This window comes from Microtus pennsylvanicus, chromosome 6 (assembly GCF_037038515.1).
Source record: "Microtus pennsylvanicus isolate mMicPen1 chromosome 6, mMicPen1.hap1, whole genome shotgun sequence".
Taxonomy (NCBI): Eukaryota; Metazoa; Chordata; class Mammalia; order Rodentia; family Cricetidae; genus Microtus; species Microtus pennsylvanicus.
This window is the reverse complement of record NC_134584.1, coordinates 28,207,206-28,227,614: the sequence shown is the minus strand read 5'-3', so window position 1 is coordinate 28,227,614 and position 20,409 is coordinate 28,207,206. Positions and strand designations below refer to the sequence as shown.

At 43.0% G+C, this 20,409-nt stretch overlaps 1 protein-coding gene across 1 annotated transcript in view; it reads right to left on the bottom strand.

Moving 5' to 3' along the window:
* Slc1a3 (solute carrier family 1 member 3) overlaps positions 1–20,409 on the bottom strand; it is a 75,937-nt gene that overhangs the window by 37,077 nt on the left and 18,451 nt on the right. Inside the window, exon 3 of the mRNA XM_075975923.1 lies at positions 15,923–16,060. Coding sequence (XP_075832038.1) covers positions 15,923–16,060 — 138 coding nt within the window. The remainder of the gene's footprint in view (positions 1–15,922; positions 16,061–20,409) is intronic.

Here is a 20,409-nt window from a genome sequence, read left to right as displayed (position 1 = left end):
TAGGCGTAGCTATCACACCAGGCTCTGTCCTAAGTATACAGGGTAGAAAGGCAGAAATTGCTGCCAAGGAAGATTTTCCTTTCACTGATGCATTTGTTCGCTGCCCCTTCTTTCTCCAGGGCAATGTTTGGGTGATTTTTGAATGCCAAAGGAAATACTCCCTTAGTGAACAGTCCATCTGAATTTGAGCATATCTTGATGGAATGTCAAAAGAGAAAACATTTGTTTGGAAGGATCAAGGATGCTTTGTTCCAGTGAAATTCATGGCAGATAATGTTGCCCTTTGTAAATAGAAAATAGGAAATTTATTTTGTTTAACTTAGCTTAATAGGTTTCATTGTGAGTGGTATGTGGCTGAAAATGGGAACTGGTCAACAGGGAGTGTTTGCTGAAAATTTGCCGGGCCCAGAGGGTATTTCGAAAGGAAAATGATCAAATTTGACTCATTTGAAATGAGAGGAAAGAGAAAGAGAGAAACACATTTCAAATAGAGTAATTAAAAAAAAAACACAAACGAAGCCATATTCCACAATAGATAGTGTCCCCTAGCCCCTGTATTTAATTAGAATAGATAGGTAGAGGGCCCTTGACTGGTGACATGAGGTTTGGGAATGAAGATTTTTTTTTAACCAGATACATGCTATGAAACCAGTTCTATCTATCTCCTTGTACTCCAATAGCACAACTAATGCGGGCGAGTTTAATGTGCTTTTAAATTCTTGTCAGTCCCCCTGCTTCTCACACCAGCCACACTGTCCTCCATTGAGGCAGGGTTCAAGGTATTCCTTCTCTCAGAAGTATCCCTTTCAATACTACTTTTAGGCACTGTTGAAATAAAAAGATTGAAAGACTTAGGGGTAACGTGGAATTTCCTCCGGCAGAAACCGCATTATGAAACTGTGAAGGATTTCCCACTTTTCGCTAGGCTGGTGACGCACCCTCATGAACCTTTGCACAGGCTTGCAGAGTGCCCAGTCAGGGGTGCAAGTGGCAGGGCCAGGCTGCCTGTAAAGCCCAGAGCGGAGCCACCATGTAGCTAGCGCTTGGAGAGGAAACTGGTGCTGAGCCACCAAAAGCAGAGCCCCAAACGGAAGAATAAAGCCCATACAACATACCAGAGTGTGGTTTTGTTCAACCGCAGCAAGCGGACAGTGTGAAACAATGCCTAACATTCAGATTTCTGAGAAGTTTGGGATAGTTTGTTTACTTTTTTTTTGAGGGTTTGTATTTTATTATGCCCCCGTGTAGATTTCAACACAGAAAAGATAATCTGCAGAAGCAAAATAAACAGAGGAAACCAATTGTTAGTGGAAAACAGACATCCCTTGTCATCAAGGGCAGCATGCAAAATACAGTAGTGTGCTTAGCATTCCAGTGTGCCTTTGGTCTGACTAATCATCCATCCTGTTTCCAACAGTTGCACCAGCAGAGTATTTAAGGGTGACAATGTGGTCTTCTTTGACAGACTCAACCATCTTTCATTTCCCCTTACTGGCATAGCTCTGATTCCTTAAAGATTATTTAGTAGCTCACATTTTGATTATACTAGGGATTCTTCTGGGGGTGTTTTCTTGAATGAATATAATGGAATAACCTATAATCTATACATGCATTACAGTCAGGCTTCCATATCTATGAATGTCAAACCTGTGGAATCAACCAAACACATAGAAAATATTTGGGAAATGCTTTCATTTTTCCTGAACATACACATTTTTTTTTAAAAAAAAACCTTTAGGCCTTAACAGTACTTAAATAGAGAGTCCATCACAGGTATTAAAAGTAATCTACAAGAGGGAGAATTATGTAGGTTACATGCAAACACTATACCATCTTATGATGGACCCAAACAGAGCCTGTAGCCGCAAAGTCATTCTGTAAATCAAGGTGTCCTGGAGACCAGGCACCCTGTAAAATCCACTTCATACCAATGAGATTTGTATCAGCATTATGGTCTTGGCATTCACAGTTCCTTAGTGGAAACTCCTGTAAAACCTAGTAAGTTTTATGCTGAAGTTTGTGCCTTCCCCGACACCTTCTCTGACCACCACCTGAAGTCAATTACAGGGGCAGCTGAAGAATGTCTTAACTAGGAGATAGCTAGCTGACCACTGCCCCCAATATTTCTTATTCTGAATAACTCAAGTATTTGGATGACTCATCTCAAAGTAAAACCAGACAGGGGAAAGGCTATCTGATGCAAAGTATCAAGTGTTGAGCTTTGAAAGCTTTTTCGAAAAACTGAAAACTAAACAGAACCCAGAAACACTGGTTAACAGAGTTAACTGTAGTAGGTTATATTGATAGGCTAATATTAAACGGTTAGAATGTTCGTGGAGTTTTGCTCAGCCACAAAATAAATAAATAAATAAATAAATAAATAAATAAATAAGAATTGCCAAGTATGATGATGCATGCATTTAATCCCAGGACTTGGGAGGAAGAAGCAGGCTGTTGTCTGTGGGTAGTGAGGCTAGTCTTATCCACATAGTGAGTTCCAGGCCACCTGGGACGACATAGTGAGACCTTGTCATTAAGAAAGAAGGGAAAGGAAAAAAGGAAAAAGGAAATGAAAAAGAATTGAAACAGATTACAAGCCACACTCAGAAAGATAAACACCATTTTTTTCTCATTTGTGGATCCTAGGTTGCCTATAGCTGCATAGCACACACACACCTGCACACATAGCAATTGTTATGTGGTTGTGTGTATTTCATTTTTAAAAAGTAATTTTAACATAGAAATGATGAGAGTTCAATAATAGGAAGACAATATGACTAAAAATGGATATGGAATCTGAACAGACAACTTTCCAGTAAGGATTTGAAAGGGCCGTGTATACATGACATGGGGATAGGAGGAAGTCTGGGAAGCAATGCGCACAGCCAGGAGGGAGTAAGGGGAGGGTGGGGAGGTATGGTTAAAGAGCATGATAGATTTGTATAAAAATGTGCTTGTGAAACCCACCACCATGTACAATAAATACATGCCAGTGAAATTTATAGTTAAATTAGATCAGTCTTTAAAGTTTTTATTTTTGAAATTAAAATATAATTACACCATTTTTTCTTTCCTCTCTCTAACTCTTCCCATGTACCTCCTTGTTTTCTTTTTCTTCGTTCACACACACACACACACACACACACACACACACACACACACACACTTCTTGATAAATAAACACATACTGCTCCGTCTGTGTAATGTTACTTGTATATGTAGGATTTCGGGGCTGACCTTTCCCTGGGGAAGGCTGTTTTCCTTTTCTCAGCATTTCTTAGTTGGCCACAGTTGTCTGGGGTTGGGGCTTTTCAATTTTAATTGTATAAAGTCATATAACACAATTATCCACCTTAGGCGTTTTAAAGCATAGAGCTAGCTCAGTAGAGTCAGTGTGTTCAAACTGCTATGCTTTAATAAACTTCATTTTCATTAACTGTAACTAAAAAAGTTTTAATACTTCTTTACTGCATAAAAAAATGTGCAATTGGCCAATTTAGAATCTATACTTTAAAGGAATTCAGCCAAGAGTACATGTACCAAGACTGCTGTCCCGCGGTGTCTAGGTTTTAGCTAAAACACAATACACAGGAAAGCAAGAGTCTCCCTGTGCATTAGAGGAACAAGACATAGTTTAAATCCCATATCCCTGTATTAGACAAAGTCACCAGCACTAGCTTTTCTAAAGGAAGAAATATGTTTCATTCAAGAAGTGCTTATTAGTCCAGAACTTTCACTAGTGTTTTCTTCCTCGCATTAGGTTTTGTATTCAGTATTTATGAGTGCTCACCTACAGCATTAACTAAAGAATCCTTCTCAAGAATAATCATGGCCATCTTATGGCAAATGATGCACATAGTCATTGCTGTGTATGGAGGGTTTTTAAAGCATAGCTTTAATATAGAAGGAGCAGTTACAGTTCAGTGCTAAAAAAAAAGATCTAAAGAGCCATCCCTCCAAGGGAGAACTAATGGACAATGGCACGTGAAAAGATATTCAGTATTACCATCTGAATACTCCAAATTAAGTCACGAAGAGATAAGGGTTTGCACTGGCTTTGACAAAAAAATACATGTGTCAACAAAATGACAGTTCCCAGCAAGTATTGGGAAAAAAGTGACAAACACAGAGCTGTCCTACTGTTAGAGGATAAAATAGTGCAGTCATTAAAAAAAATACGCTGAATTTTTAAAGGCAAAAGAAAATTACTCCAAGTCCAAATGGATCAAAGACCTCAACATAAAGCTGGATATCAACATGTAGAAGAATGAAAATTGATCCATATCTATCACCACGCACAAAACTCAAGTCCAAATGGATCAAAGACCTCAACATAAAGCCAGCCACACTGAACCTTATAGAAGAGAAAGTGGGAAGTACACTTGAACACATTGGCACAGGGAACCACTTCCTAAATATAACCCCAGCAGCACAGACACTGAAAAAAGCAATTAATAAATTGGACCCCTCAAACTGAAAAGCTTCTGTAAAGCAAAGGACATGGTCAACAAGACAAAGCAACAGCCTACAGAATGGGAAAAGATCTTCACTAAGCCCACATCAGACAGAGGTCTGATTTCCAAAGTATACAAAGAACTCAAGAAATTGGACACCAAAAGATCACACAATCCAATAAAAAAAAAATGAAGTACAGACCTAAACAGAGAACTCCCAACAGAGGAATCTAAAATGGCTGAAAGATACTTAAGGAAATGCTCAACATCCTTAGTCATCAGAGAAATGCAAATCAAAACGACTCTGAGATTCCATCTTATACCTGAAAGAATGGCCAAGATCAGAAACACTGATGACAACTTATGCTGGAGAGGTTGTGGGGGAAAAGGGAATACTTTTGCATTGCTGGTGGGAATGCAAGCTGGTACAGCCCCTTTGGATGTCAGTGTGGTGATTTCTCAGAAAATTAGGAAACAATCTTCCTCAAGACCCAGTAATACCACTTTTGGGTATCCAAAGGATGCTCAATCGTGCCACAAGGACATGTGCTCAACTATGTTCATAGCAGCTTTGTTTGTCATAGCCAGAACCTGGAAACAACCTAAATGCCCCTCGATCGAAAAATGAATGAGAAAAATGTGGTACATTTACACAATGGAGTACTATACAGCAGAAAAAAATAACGACAGCTTGAATTTTGCAGGAAAATGGATTGAGCTAGAAAACGTTATTTTGAGTGGGGTAACCCAGACACAGAAAAACAGTTATCACATGTGCTCACTCACTGGTGGTTTTTAAACATAAAGCAAAGAAAGCCAGCCTACAAACCACAATCCCAAAGAACTTAGACAATAGTGCAGACACTAAGAGAGACTTACATAGATATAATCTACATGGAAAGTAGAAAGTAGAAAAAGACAAGATCTTCTGAATAAATTGGGAGCATGGGGACCTTGGGAGAGGATTGAAGTAGGGAGGGGAGAAGCAGGGAGGGGAGCAGAGAAAAATGTAGAGCTCAATAAATATCAATTAAAAAAAAACAAAAAAAGAAAAGAAAATTATTATAAAGCCCAGTAATTCTGCCTGGACGGTGCTAGCACATGCCTTTAATCCCAGCACTTGGGAGGAAGAGGCAGGCAGATCTCTGTGAGTTCGAGGCCAGCTTGGTCTACAAGAGCTAGTTCCAGGACAGGCTCCAAAGCCACAGAGATCCTGTCTCAAAAAAACAAAACAAAACAAACAAAAAGAGTGTAAAAGTAGGCACCATTATCAGGTAACTACCAAAAGCTTCATGGGTATTAGCTTGAATCCTCACAATAGTAAGTAAAGAAGGTATCCATCATTCCCATTTTGTGGCTAAAGAAACTGAGGCACAGAGAGATCAAAGTAGTTTGTCTAAGGTCACTGAAGTGGGAAGAGTTCACACTGGGTTCTTCGTTCACTCTGCCCTCAGCACACACTTCTTCCCGGATGACCGTGAGCACTGTGTGCAGCGTCCACCTCTACAGGGTGGCTAGCTTTTCCCTCCTCCCTTTTTGCTCATCAATATTTATTGGTGTCATTTTTAATGTTCTCTACATACGACTTTTGTCATTAAAGATAACCATTAAAATATATGCTATCAAGTAGGATGAGCAACAAGTCACAAAATTACAGAAGACACGGTCCCAGGGGAGACCTTAATGCAGTTGGGGGGATAGGGCTACAGTGTGTGCTGGTGATGTGCATGTGTCCCTAGTAGCTATTCCAGGGAGAAGATCCTGGCTTTCAGTTGGAGCTGGCAAGAACAACTTTCTGCAAGGTCTGAGGGCTAAGCCGGCTCTTGGAGGAGTCACAGAACCTCAGGAGGGCTGTGCAAGAAGTTGTGTCAAGAGACAAAACACCAGGAAGGATGAAGTGCTGAGGGTACTAAAGCATCGAAAGAGGAAACTGTGTCTGGGAAGCAGCGGGCAGAGAGCTGGCACAGCGGCTCGTGAACTCTGTCAAAGGTCTTGGCTGCCTTGCCAAGAACTCATTCTTCAGGCGATGCAAAGAAAAGATGAGGCAAAGACACAGCATTCTGTCCAGGTCTCAGTGAGGGAACAGATGGTGTTCCAGTAACTACGAAACAGAAAGAAACCCATGCCTCTAAGAACTAGGAACTCTGCTAGAGCAGAGGTCTGGGCAAGCCAGGATGGCTTCCTGGAAGAGGGAACAGCTGAACTAAATGGCAACACTGGGGACCCTAGCACTAGAAACCAGAGGACAATTCTAGAGAAACTCTAACATGGGAGCTCTCAACCCTAAGTCCACAGTGGAACCACCTTGAGGAGACATCAATTTCCCGGCACCATTTTGAACCAGTTAATTGAAGATCGCTTATGGTTAGAGTGATTTGAGGCCCCAATGCTGCCCCCAAATGGTGTGATGAGTCTGAACGGGTCAGCGATTCTTCTCAGACTGTGAGCTCTGGACCTAAGGCAGTTATGATGGTTAGTTTAAATCAACAACTTGATGTAACCTGGAGTTGTTATCTGGTAAGAGAGCCTCAACAAGGGACTGTGTACGTCAGGTTGTCTTGTGGACACATCTGTAGGGATTGTCTTGACTGCCACAATTGTTACAAGAAGACCCACCCTAAATGTGGGTGGCATCTTGGTGGCTGCCCAGATAAAAAGGCACAGAAGAAAGGCCTTTTGCTTTTTCCTTGCTTGGCTTCCGTTCTTGTGGCCCAGTTCAGGTTTAATCATGCTATTACCGATACTCCCAATTCCTTTGCTGGTATGGGAATCAGCTTCATCATACTTTTGGATGCATTGAAGACCACTGGCTCTCCGGGAATATGCAGACTGGGACAACTGAAACACCCAGCCTCATGATCTGGCCAGCTGCTGGCTTCTTGGCCTCTCAAGTATGAGATGGCCATCTTTGGACTACTTGGATCCTATTGTATAAGCCAATCTAATAAATCCTGTTTTAATGCATATTCATTCTAGTGGTGTTTCTGCTGCAGAATCCTGACTGACACATGATGTCTTATTTTAGGACCACCCTGCCCCCTTAAGGCGCCTGCGGTACCCACCCCCGCACAGACCTCCATGACAGGCTACATCCTGATCTTACTGTATGGTAGGTATCAAGTGCACAGGGCCGTCCATTCCCAAGGCACCCGGAGACCTGTGTGGGTTGCAGGTCTCGAGGAGACCATCCCATTGATAATTAAGCTGAGAAACATTTGCTTTTTCTTAGAGGAAAATAGGAGGCTTTTTACATTTTTAACAATGTTTTCGAAGCCAGAAATGACCTGAAGCACAGGCTAACTTGAAGTTTCTGAAATTCACAGATAAGAATCTTGGCCTTACACAGCATCCCACCCTGAACTGTGAGCCTGTGACCTCTAGTGATGAACTGTTTTGCTTTCATCATAAAAATCTTTCCACAACATCCTGTTCTGTGGGACTGACTGATCTGTTGTAGCTGGGCAAGATCACTGTCCCCACCCTGTCACCCAGCAACTGGAGTTCCAGGGTCAGTCCTGGTCACATGGCTGGGTGTGGGAGGTGGTCAGGATGGTGAAGGACTTGGGGAGCAGGCCCGTCAGAAGCACTGGGACACCTTTCACAGGCTCAGGTATCCAAAAGACACATGTGAACCCTATCCTCTCCGCTCTTCACTTGGCACAATTAGGGCTAGCAAGGCAATGCTGGAAGAAAGCAAGTTTCAGGGCCAGGTGGTGGTGGTGCACACCTTTAATCCCAGTCCTTGGGAGGCAGAGACAGGTGGACGTCTCTGAGTTCAAAGCCAGTCTGGTCTACAGAGCTGGTTCCAGGATGGGCACCAAAGCTACAGAGAAACCCTGTCTCGAAAAAAATCACACACACACACACACACACACACACACACACACACACACACACACACGCATGCACAAAAAAAGGAACAAGAAAAAGAAAGCTTCAACTAGACAGCCAGGTGTAACTTCCTTCCAAGGTGCTGGAAATGCCTCTCTGATAACACAACATTGCCTCTGCTTCCTTTTTCGCTCAGGGGCTCCCATCTGCTATCTCCCCTATGAAAGGGACAATTTCTGTCTTTGAAACCTCATCGGGCACCCCTTCTCCCTCCCTGACTTCCTATCTGTGAGGTCACATTTCCTGTGGTGACTTTCAGTAGGGCTCCAAACTCCTTGTTTTCCAGGACTCACAGGGCCCCGCCCCTGGCTCACATAGCATTTAATAGCGAATGACTCAGGTAACCACTCAAACAAGACCTTTCCCCTGCTCAGCGTTATTGGCTCATGCGGAAGTCCGAATGCTCGAGAGAAAAGTGAGAAGGCAGCACTATGCCTCCTCACAATGTCTCCACCAGGGTTATTCTACCATCACCATCACCCTCCATATCCCAACTGTGGATTAAGCTCCACAAACCAGACATCTAAATTTTTGGATGACAGGGACCTTATCTTCTTCATTTAAGAATCCTTAGGCCCTGGCACTACAATGCTCGGCATATACGAAGCCTCAATAACTGCTCGTTAAGTGAAGTTGTCATACTGGAAAAAATGCCATTTCTGTGATGGCCAGATTTCAATGACTTTGTCTATACCTTACTTCCACCCAAACTCACGGACATAAACATTTCCTTATTTCTTTTATACATGATGCAAAAAGTCTGGAGTTTGACTTGCCCCTTAGATGGACTTTTCTTACTATATCCTAGGTCTTCCTTTTCCAGGTAGGCATTGCTCAGCCTTCTTTCCCACATTTGTGACCAGTAGTTGACCATAGGAACAGTCCGTGGCTTCAAATGAACTCCTTCCAGGTCTTTATGAGTTGGGTATGGATGTTATGGTAGATGCAGAGTTTGCCCAACACTCTGCTCCTAGAGGTGGCGTTCACTTCCCAATGAAATCCAGGGTGCCCTACACAGGCTGAGTTTGTCTGGGAAGTTGTATAACCAACGATAAAATTTAAAATTAGGCAGTTGCGATCAAAGAAATCGAATCTCACGCTGCAGGGCAGAAACCAATCACCTCTAGTGGTGAGGGAGGAATTCTCTTTGGCTTCACGCTGTTTCTGGATTAACTTTATGGGTTCTTTAATTTACTTTAATAGGAAAACGGTCACACAAGGATCAGAGACAAAGGAGACTTGTGGAGGCAGCAGCCTTAATGGCAAGCCAACAAATTCAAGTTCTCTGTTCTCACTGTTGAGTCTTCATGTGCGCACAGCGAGGACAGTTCTTGCTGTGCTGACTGTCAACAGCTACCATCAGTTGAGGACATTCTAGGGGCAATACTGAACCCTGACACCAAGCCTAGAGCAGACCCCCACCATGTCACTGAAAATGCGAGGGAAGCCTAAAGACGTGCGTCTCTTTGGAGAGCTAGCTTTCTTTTATTCTAACTAATAGGAGTGAGAAGCCTGCCTCAAGATCTTGCCCGTAAGTGCCCAGAGTATTCAATTTGGCCTTAGCTACACATTAGACACTTGGCAACTAATAGTCCAGAATATTAAATTCCCCTCAGCTGACCCCGGCTCTCATTTTTCCAAGCACTTAACATTTGCTTCAAAAGCCCAAGAACTATAAATTGTTTAGCTCAGGATTTTGTTTTTGGTCACGCTTGGGTTAAATGACAAAATTTTAGTTTGCTGTTGTTGTAACTGCCATTTTTCTGCAGCCAAAGGGCCACACTCTGAGACACATTTACTGCTTTTATTTTCATTATTTTCTCAGATAGAAGAATCCTTTGCTGGTAGTCCTAGTTGTTGGCTTTGTGTATCATCAAGTCTCACCTCCCAAAGGATTCTCTGGTCTATGTATTTGAAAGGAAAATGTCTAAGTGACATTTGGCCACGAGAGAGCCTGTCACATGGACAGGGAATTACAGGCAAGCAGGTATTTTTTTTTCTCCTGTTTCTTTAAATTTTTTGGCTTGTTTTGTTTTGGGTAGAAAAAGCACCCTTCATTTTACAAGAATATGTGAGTTCCAAGGATCTCATGTTCCTGGAAATGTCTGGGCAGAAGCTGGACAGTCACTTGGAAAGGAAACTGTAGGCACTGATGAACAACATCAGTATTTCCCAACCAGGGGTAAATATAGAGTTCTGGAGGGAGAGAAACAATTTCTTCATTTATATGAAATCACTCAGAAAATGAGAAACCTGTTCTTTTTTTTTTTATTACCTTTCTATTCTTTGGGTTAGAGGAAAGAAAAAGCCCTCAGAGATAAGGTATATGTAACATCTCTAGATGTTGGCTAATTGTTTCTCTTTTCCTTTATTTTTCTGTTTTTTTTGGGGGGGGCAGGATTTCTCTGTGTATCTATGGCTGTCCTGCTCTTGTAGACCAGGTTACTCTCAAACTCACAGAGATCTCCCTGCCTCTGCCTCCCAAGTGCTGGGATTAAAAGTGTGCACCACCTCCTGGCATTCTCTTTTTCTTCTTAGGATATGACAGTGAGGGTCTTGGTGTAATGGTCTGTCCTGTCTCTTTAAGAGACAAGCCATGCCCACTTCCCCACTCCCCTTTGCTGAGGCAAGCTGACTTTCAGCTTTTATCTAGCCTGAGTTTCATCCTTTTCTGTCTCAAGAGGCAGCTTCTGCTTCTCTCCACTTCTCCCCTTTCCCCTTCTGTTTTTCTCTCTCTCTTTCTGCTCTTCTCCTTCTCCCCTTCCCTTCCATAACCCACTAAATAAATATCCAACTTTACTCTGCATGGCATGCCCATCTGTCTGTCTCTCCATGTGGCCTGCTGCAGCCACTTGAGAAACTGCACCAGTCCCTACCTAGGACTAGCTGTTCTTGGACCTGCTGCCCACTGCCGCTGCTTGGGGACCTGCAGCATTTCTGCCACTGCAGCCACCAGGGATTCACAGCATTTTTATTTAATCATTACACTTGGTCCCTTGGAGTCTAAGTCAGGCCATGGTATTTGTTCAGAATGTCATAACACCATAATTCATTACATCTTCACAAGACAAAGGATGGGAGGCTTCCATGATTAGTAGTGATTTGAAACTGTGTAAAAACTGTGTTAACTTGAAGAAATATTTGTGGGGGAATGTGGATGACATCTATGCTGGTAAACCCCAGGGTAGCTGATGTCAGGTCGGAGATGCCACAACAGTAGAAAATCAGGTTTGGAATCAAGTCTAGAAAGTGAGCCAAGAGGAAGGTGAGGGTGGATATGATCTAATTATGTTGTATACATACATGAAATTACCAAAAAACATTTTAAAAAATCAACTAAACTGCCTCTTTCTTTTTTGGCATATAGAGAAGCCGTAAAATTGGAACAGGAATTTGCTCACAAATACTGTGACTGTTGAGGAATTTGGAGAGCCCCTCTCTTCCTACCCAATGCACTACTGAGAGACTTTGACTTTGTATCTAGGTACCTGCAATGCCTAGCCTGATATCTGACATAGAACACAGCTGCAAGGGAATGAACGAATGGTTGAACTTCATCGATTTTGTGATCTAAGGTCCAGTATGCCCCAACATAGGCTTCAAACTGTTGCTTTTCAAAATGGTACCTAAAGCGCCTCTCTCACCTCTTTCTCTTACAACATGCTCTACTCCAAAGAGATCGTCTGCCAAATGATTTTCCCTTCCAGAAACCTGGGGTCGACAGCAAAGTTTTCCTGTGTGGCTAGCGAGTGCAGGAAAGTGCACACCGAGAATGAAAACACAAGAGAGCCCCCGTGTTTGAATAAGATGCAGAAGTAGGGCTATCTACATCCACTCGGTATAACCAGACATGGCGTTAAATTATTATCCTGTGCATTAAATCAGGTCGAGCCAGCCAAACCAACTCATATTTCTGGCATGAAAGAGCTAGTTTGGCTGCTGATCCTGACCAAATCAATAGACCAAATCCTTGTTTTATTGTGTGATGTGTTGGCACAGGCATAGTCTTCTTGTTCAAGAAAGGAAGAAAAAGGTACTTGAGTACCAATGTAGCCATTGGGCTTCCTCCCAGCTTCTCCCCGGAGCTTCTGGAATGCGAATCCACAGCAGGGATGTTTGGGAAGACTGAATTTCAACTCCAGGACAAGAATGTGGCTTACGGAGCTTTAATGCCTCAGCCCACAAACAGTAGTGTTTCAAGTACAGCAATCTGTAGCCGAGCTCTTTAAGTTGGTCTGGGAATGTAGCTTCGTGGTAAACAGAGTGGCAGAGGGCTTGCCTAGCATGACCATGGCACAAGCTTTGTTTCCTGGCACCACAATAAACAAACAATGAAATTTTAAGAAATAAAAATGTGGCTATAGTGGTTTTAACTGTTAGAGTATATTCTCTAGAACCTTCCGAAACTTAATGCAATAATGATTCTATTCAGGTTCGTTACCGTCTGCACAGACCCAAGGCTTTTGAATGAGAGAACACAAAAGCTGTGAAGTATTTTCTCACAGGAAGACTTCTTGTAAGGCAGTGCGAGCTCTGATTTCTTTCTAGGATGCTCCTGTCTGACACAAAGCAGACCAGCTATGACGCAATATGTCCCTACTCAGAAGACAGAGAGGAGAGCCTTCCCGGTCAGTTTCCTCACAGCAATGAGCATGGTGTTTCAGAGCTCATTCCACACGAGGTAAGCTTTGTTTACTTTAGGATTACCCACGGTGAGTCAGGTAACACGGAAGCCAGTAAAAGCTGGAGAGAGGTCCAGAAATAGTGGGATGTTTCTCAAGCAGTAGCGCCGACACGCAAACACAAATTTTGATATCAGTAAGGTTGACTGACCCTGCTGATATGCTTTGCTTGACCGTACTTTCCTGTTTTGTGAACTGTGTCAAGCCCGAAAACTTGGGAGGATCTCTTAAACCCTTGTGCAACTAAATTCTCTTTGAAAAAAAGTCCCATTTTGGTCTTGTGGACATATAGTAGCAGCTGGTTGAAGCTGATTAGTCTTATATTTCTGGGTCTCAGCAGCCTCCGTGCCCCGCTTTTGTCCACGTTATTCTGCAGCGCGGTCACTCACCACTTAATCATCTCACTTAGCCCTGCTCTTTCTCCTGCCGAAGAAAATATTTCTCTGTATCCATGACTATCAAAGCAGGAAAACAAGAAGTAGCCTGAAAGGGCATCTTCATATGTACACGTCACCCTCTTGACGGCTGCGAGCTTTCGAGATTGCTTTTTCATTCTTGAATAATGGAGCCTGGATTTGTTACCTCCCAGGGCAACATATTTCGCCAGTAACATCGTCCAATAAAGCCCAGGGGATCCTCTAGGGAGTCCTGATAATTTGCAAACATTTCCTCCTCTGTATCCCCACTTTTAGAATGTTTTGTATTTAAAACCACAAAGGAAAGTCTCATTGAATCAATCATTCATTTTAATTGATCACAAGTATCTAGATTACTGTGTAGTTCGGGATTACTCCTGGGAGAGAACACTGTAAAAATATCTTTCTTTAGCTAAACTCTGCCACAGACCCCTTTCCTTGGCCTAGCCCTGGATAAGATTAATGATTTTATGTGACAGCATTCTCAACTTGTACCTAGATCATGAGTTTATTTTATATTGGTTGTTTGCAATTTGCTGTTATGTTTTTTTTTAACAGCCGTATTATAAGGGTTGCTAATTTACCTAATGTTTAACCAAATTTTTCTTTCGAAGCACTGAAAGGGATTAGATCAGAGTAAATCTTTTTTTCCTGAAAACTTACTCAACGAAAGCTCCTGTTCCTATAATAAACTTGATTATTTAGTATTTCAAACACCAGGGAATTCCAGGGAGAGGATTGTTTCTAAGAGGAAGCAATGCTTTTTCTAACTGTGTTGTACAAGGGGTTTCTGTGTCTCAAAATAAAAATCGCATAATTAATTGCGAGAAAGCAGAAACATGGGTTCCACTCTAGAAGAGACAGTAAGAGGGGTCTGGGAGACATCAGCGTGTGTCCAGAGGACTTACAGGTTCTCAGCCTAGAAGTTAGCTGCTAGGGATGACGCAGGGGGATTCACTGCCACACTCAATAAAACGTTGGACATAGGCTCTGACCTATAAGTGATTTCTACAAAGATTTTTTTTTTGAGAAAAATAGCTAACAAAATGAAAATGTGCCCCAGGCTAACATTTAATATGGCTTCTGTGATAGGAATTGTATCTTCTATATCTACAATTACCCATAGTTAACAACGGACCAGTCCATTTTCACAAACAGGTGCCCTAAAGGGTGACAGGACTGGTTTGTGGCCAGGTTATCCTCCACTCTGAGCTCATGCACATGCAATTACTTGTTTAAGGCCCTGGACAAGTGGTAGCCAGCACAGATCTGCAAGGCACGGAGGAGTAATCTGACATAGTTTCTGTGCATGTAATGGCCAGCCCTCTAAGGCACGTAGTAGTCAGAATGCTGCCCCATGACCTTTGAGTTGCTCTATGAAGTTCTTGTTACACAGACAGCTTGGAAGAATATAATTCTCTTTGAAAACTCATGGGAAGAGCAGAAAAGACACAGCTCACACAGAGGCAAACTGGCCTGCCCAAGAAGGACAGTGACCCCAAGTGGAAAAAGAGGCCAGGGTCAATAGTACCTGAGGTTTGGGGCTTTATCTATAAACCCAGACACCATCCTGCTGGGGCAGTGTTTATGGACATTCTTTCTCCAAGTCAGAGATGGGCTGTAGGGAAAGAGAAGAGTGGCAGGAAGGAATGTACAGTCATTGTTCCTTCTTTCTGCAACTTCTTGCCCCATCCATATTTGTCAACCACATAACTAATGACTCTTCAACCTCTAGCCATGCAGGAGAAAGCCGCACCCTCAACGGTCACAGTAAAGAGATCCTATCCTTCCAAGCTTCCTCTGGTTGAAAATCAAAGTGTCATGGACAGCGTAGCCAATGGGGACATCTCCCACCCCCTCCCCATTCTCCCGCCAGCATTAAAGGTAATGGGGGGTGGGTGGGGAAACGGGAGAAGGAAATGAAACCATGCAGGCACACCAGGAAGAGATAAGTGTTGGTGGCGGCAGAGTTGGTGAGTGTGCTGTGGGCATTACCTCTTGATGAGGCTTCCAGGAAGGCTCCCGCTCATGTCCTGGTGGCTCTGAGAACAAGCATTCTTGCATCAATAGCTAATAGGCTGTCCAACCAGATGTTCTCTGGGTGGGATAAGAGGGTGAGAAAACAGACCTGTTGTATGCTTTAGTCAACTACATCACTGTGGTCAGAGAAGGCGGGTGGTGTGGTGTTTAGCAGGGTACCTCGGTCACGGGGAGGCAGACCAGATTACATGGCTGTTTAAATCCATCTCCTTTTTGTGATTGGTGAAAATACGAGAGTCATAATCATTCATGCATTATTACTAAAGCCCTCCTTTCCATCATTTCAAAGGGACTTGTTTTATTTTTCTCTAGAACAGAGCATGCATCCAGCAGAAACCTAAAGCGTTGGCTTTTCTAAGCGTTCTTTTGCAATAAACATACTTAAAAGAAACAAAACAAAACAAAAAGCCACACAGCAAAAAGTGTAGATGCCAAGTACCTGTGACAAGACTGGAGATGATGAGGGGTAGGACCAACATCTGTAACATCCGCATCAGAAGCTCCCCAGGAAACGAGAAGTATTTGACTTCCCTGTAGCTCATTTTGTATGGCCGGAGGGCAAATCCAAGGATTGTACCTGAAGAGAGAGAGAAAGAGAGAAAGGAAAATTGAGTCTTTTAAAACTAAGGCAACAGTCTCTAAAAAATGAGCAAATATCTAGCTGGCAGCTACTCAAGTCTGACTAGAGTATTTTATTTAAGTAGCAAATATTTATACAGTGTTGGGAGCAAGGGACGTATCTGTCTTCACAGTCATTATGTGGAGGGGTTTGCTGAGTCCAGGCCTTGAAGTAGCTTTCGCAGAAAAAGCATTTCTGAACCGAGCAAGTGAAAAATGTCATTGTCTAACTCAAATGCGGTGGGACCCGTTATGACACGGCTTGGTGTAGGAATGAAGACTAGGGTACAATTGGAGGACAAGCCAAACAGTCCCGAGCAAGGTGATATGGGAAGAAAAGGCTTCACGAGAAAGCTCCACCAGGACAGATGGTGCAGCTGCGAGCATAACCACTTATATAAAACAATTAAACTTTCCAACTGGAGAAAACCCTGGCGCTCTCATTGTTAAGCTCTCTCCCCATCTCTCTGTCTGCACACACCACATTTTCTCTCGCGCTACACGATCTTGACATTGCCTTGGCAACTATATTGTACTGAGTTGCTATTTGCTGGCATGAGAAGACTTTCAAAACGAACAACAAAAAAAACTTTCCCTAAGATTTCCTGTTGAAAACTCAGTGAGAGGTGGGTACAAAGAAAAAACAGCAGCTTCCTCCTTAGCTTTCCTTCTGGTCTTGAAATTGTAGAATATTCTTTTAGAATAGTAAAAGCATATATAAGCTAGATGATGCGTGACACCTGCCGACATTCAGAAGCTAATACAACTGTCAAACACCTTTACTCCATCTTCTCTTTCTCCAACTGACTTTCCTTGCCCAAGGAAATTTAGTCATTCCAATATCGTAAACACTTTTCAAATATCCGCCTTGAGTTGCAATTTCACATTTTAAAAAGACCGAGTAAATTATAAAGAAAAGAAAATACCCAATATTGAGGTAACTGGAAGCCAGGGTCAGGGATAGGAATGGGGAGGGGTGAACCCAAGGTTTTCCTAGGAACGCGAGAAGTTCTTACGGAAACTAAACTTCCCCACTTTCTTATGAAATGGAACACAAAGTTCACTCCACCCTCCACTGCTACTCCAATTTCAGTTCTCGGGTCTCAGCAAGCACTACTACCCATTCTCCAACTCGAGACTGTGACCTTGTGATAAAAAGCATCTCCGTGTATGCAACTAGAAAATCCAGTTGACCCAGGTCTCAGAACTTCAGGAAAATACTTAGCCGTTTACTGAAATGTAGGAATAACAGGCAAGCGAGAAAAACCGATTTAAAAATGCAGAGATCTTGGAGCAAAAGCGCTTGCATTGGCTTTACAACTTAAATAAAAAGGACGTCATTGAGCCTCCCAGAGCTTACTACAGCTTAAATAAAAAGAAACTCATTGATGATCCCTGAGTTCTTACTACAGCTTAAATAAAAAGAAACTCATTGATGATCCCTGAGTTCTTACTACAGCTTAAATAAAAAGAAACTCATTGACGCTCCCTGAATTCTTACTACAAGCCAGGCATTGTCAGAACTTTTACTCCTGTTAGCAATTTAATCCTCACAACAACCCCAGGATGAAGATGCTATTTCAGCAACTTAGTGGTGGGGGAAACCTGATCACAATGAATGTAAAATGTGTCCAAAGTCAAATATACTCTGGTGGCAGAGCTAGGATTTAGGCCCATGCCGTTTCTACTCAGACCTCATGTTTTCCCCCATCTCCAACCCTTCCCGCCTCTCCTGGCAAAGAGTTAGTGGTTCATAGTGAGTTTATTTCTAGAATGTTCCAGCACATAATTTCATACATGGGCAGTGTACATCTGTCAAAATCCCTTCATTCTAACTGCCAAATTGATACTGAATGGTGTACAAGAAGGACAATCAGGGAGGCAACGTTTCAGAGGGTGCTAATATTCTGTGATCTTTAGTCAACACACTGGTCTGCTGGGCACCTGCTCCTCTAGCGTGTGCCTCAGTTTCTCTGTGGGTTAGCATACAAAGCAACTGGTTCAGCTTGGCACGCTCACGCATATTATCATCTCCCTCACTACCTGCTCTGTGCCACTAACCCTGCTCTGGTCTGTTTCCAGGTTCCCAGAGGTATCACGACCTCCTGCTTTCTTATATATGTATTCCTTTGTCCTCTCCTCCTCCCTCCCCTCTCTTAAGAGCTATCTCTTTGTTGGGTGATGATAGTGCACCCTTTAATCTCAGCACTAGGGAGGGAGAGGCAGGCAGATCTCTGTGAGTTTGAGGCCATCCTGGCCTACAAGAGCGAGTTCTAGAACAGCCAGATCTAAATAGGGAAATCCTGTCTTGAAGACAAAAAACAAACAAAGAAATCGATCTCTTCCTTCTCTCTTTGGATCATTTTTCTAGTTTCATGACCTATAGAGCCACACTGTAAACACACACACACAGACATACACACACAGACACACAGACACACAGACACACACACACACACACACACACCTCAGTTTCACATGTAAAAGAAAAACATGGAATTTGTCTTTCTTTTTTTTAAAATATTTATTTATTTATTGTGTACACAATATTCTGTCTGTGTGTATGCCTGAAGGCCAGAAGAGGGCACCAGACCCCATTACAGATGGTTGTGAGCCACCATGTGGTTGCTGGGAATTGAACTCAGGACCTTTGGAAGAGCAGGCAATGTTCTTAACCTCTGAGCCATCTCTCCAGCCCCCGGAATTTGTCTTTCTGAATCTGGTTTATTGCACTTAATTTCATCTCATTCCATTTCCCCTTAAAATATGGATTTATTTCTCTTTACCAATGAATATAATCCCGTTGTATTGCATTTTCTTTATTTGTCTGTTGTTGATGGAGACTGAGGCTGGTTCCAATTCCTGACTATTGTGACTGGTTTAGCAGTAAGTATAGATGTACCATCATCTCTATGACATGAGGTCTTTCTAAAATCTCATTTTAAAGCCGGGTGATGGTGGCGCGCGCCTTTAATCCCAGCACTCGGGAGGCAGAGGCAGGCGGATCTCTGTGAGTTCGAGACCAGCCTGGTCTACAGAGCTAGTTCTAGGACAGGCTCCAAAGCCACAGAGAAACCCTGTCTCGAAAAACCAAAAAAAATAAAAAAATAAAAAAAATAAAATCTCATTTTAAAAACCCTCCTCCTCTAGTGCTGCGGGCTGAACTAGGGCTTCAGGATGCACTGTGGGCTGCAACCCTAGCCCTGCACCCTGTGTCTACAAGCTCCTTTGTGGCGGGAACGGCAGAGATGTAGCAGCACTCATTCGTGAGGTGTAGCTAGCTCAGGACCAGCGCTTTGGAGAGCGAGGGAGTGTAGGATTGAAGCAGATGGCTGGTACACCGGGAATCAGTTTTGTCCTGCATTATGTTTTGGGGTGTTTACTATCTCGTCTTTGCCAAGTGAGTGATTTGTACTCTTGGGAAAGAGAAGCTTATATTGGGGAAGGGGATGTTTATTGAGCCCTTATTACGTGCTAATGGCAGTGTTTCGCTCTCGTCCTTACTTTATTAGGATGATATTATCATGTCCATTTAAAAAATTGATTCGTTGATCTAAGAAGACAGATAGCTTGCTCAAACATAAAAGCCTGATAAGTGGCTGGGCAGTGATGGTGCACGCCTTTAATCCCAGCACTTGGGAGGCAGAGGCAGGCGGATCTCTGTGAGCTCAAGGCCAGACTGGTCTACAGAATGAGTTCCAGGATAGCCCGCACTACACAGAGAAACCCTGTCTCAAAATAACAAAAACCAAAAAGAAGAAAGGAAGGAAGGAAGGAAGGAAGGAAGGAAGGAAGGAATGGGTTTCTAAGATACAACCAAAATAACACAATATAATAAGATAAAACAAGGCAACCCAAAAGGAAAAGATCCCCAAAAGCAGGTACAAGAACAAAGACCCATTCATTTAGACTCTCAGAAGCCCCATAAAAACACTAAGCTGAAAGCTATAGCAAATGCATAGAGGCCCTGCTGCCTGCTGCTTCAGTCTCTGTGAACTCCTGTGAGCCTCGCACAGTTGCTCTGGCTCTGACGTGGTTCAGAATTCACAGCCTTAACAAAAGCAAATCACCTCTGGGTGATGGCAGGTGACGAGGCCTCACAAACAAGTTACTTCCCAAATCCTGTTGAGGCCAGAACTATATTATTCTACACATCTCAAAGGACAAGAGCACCAGAGAAGGCGGACCAAGTCCCAGCACCACACAGCTGGTAAACTGTGTTGCTTCAGTGCGATTAGGGAGGGTGGAGTAGTCTGCCTAGGGCCCTCAGGGACCGGCACAACTTCGCCCTCCCACGGTCTGTACTGC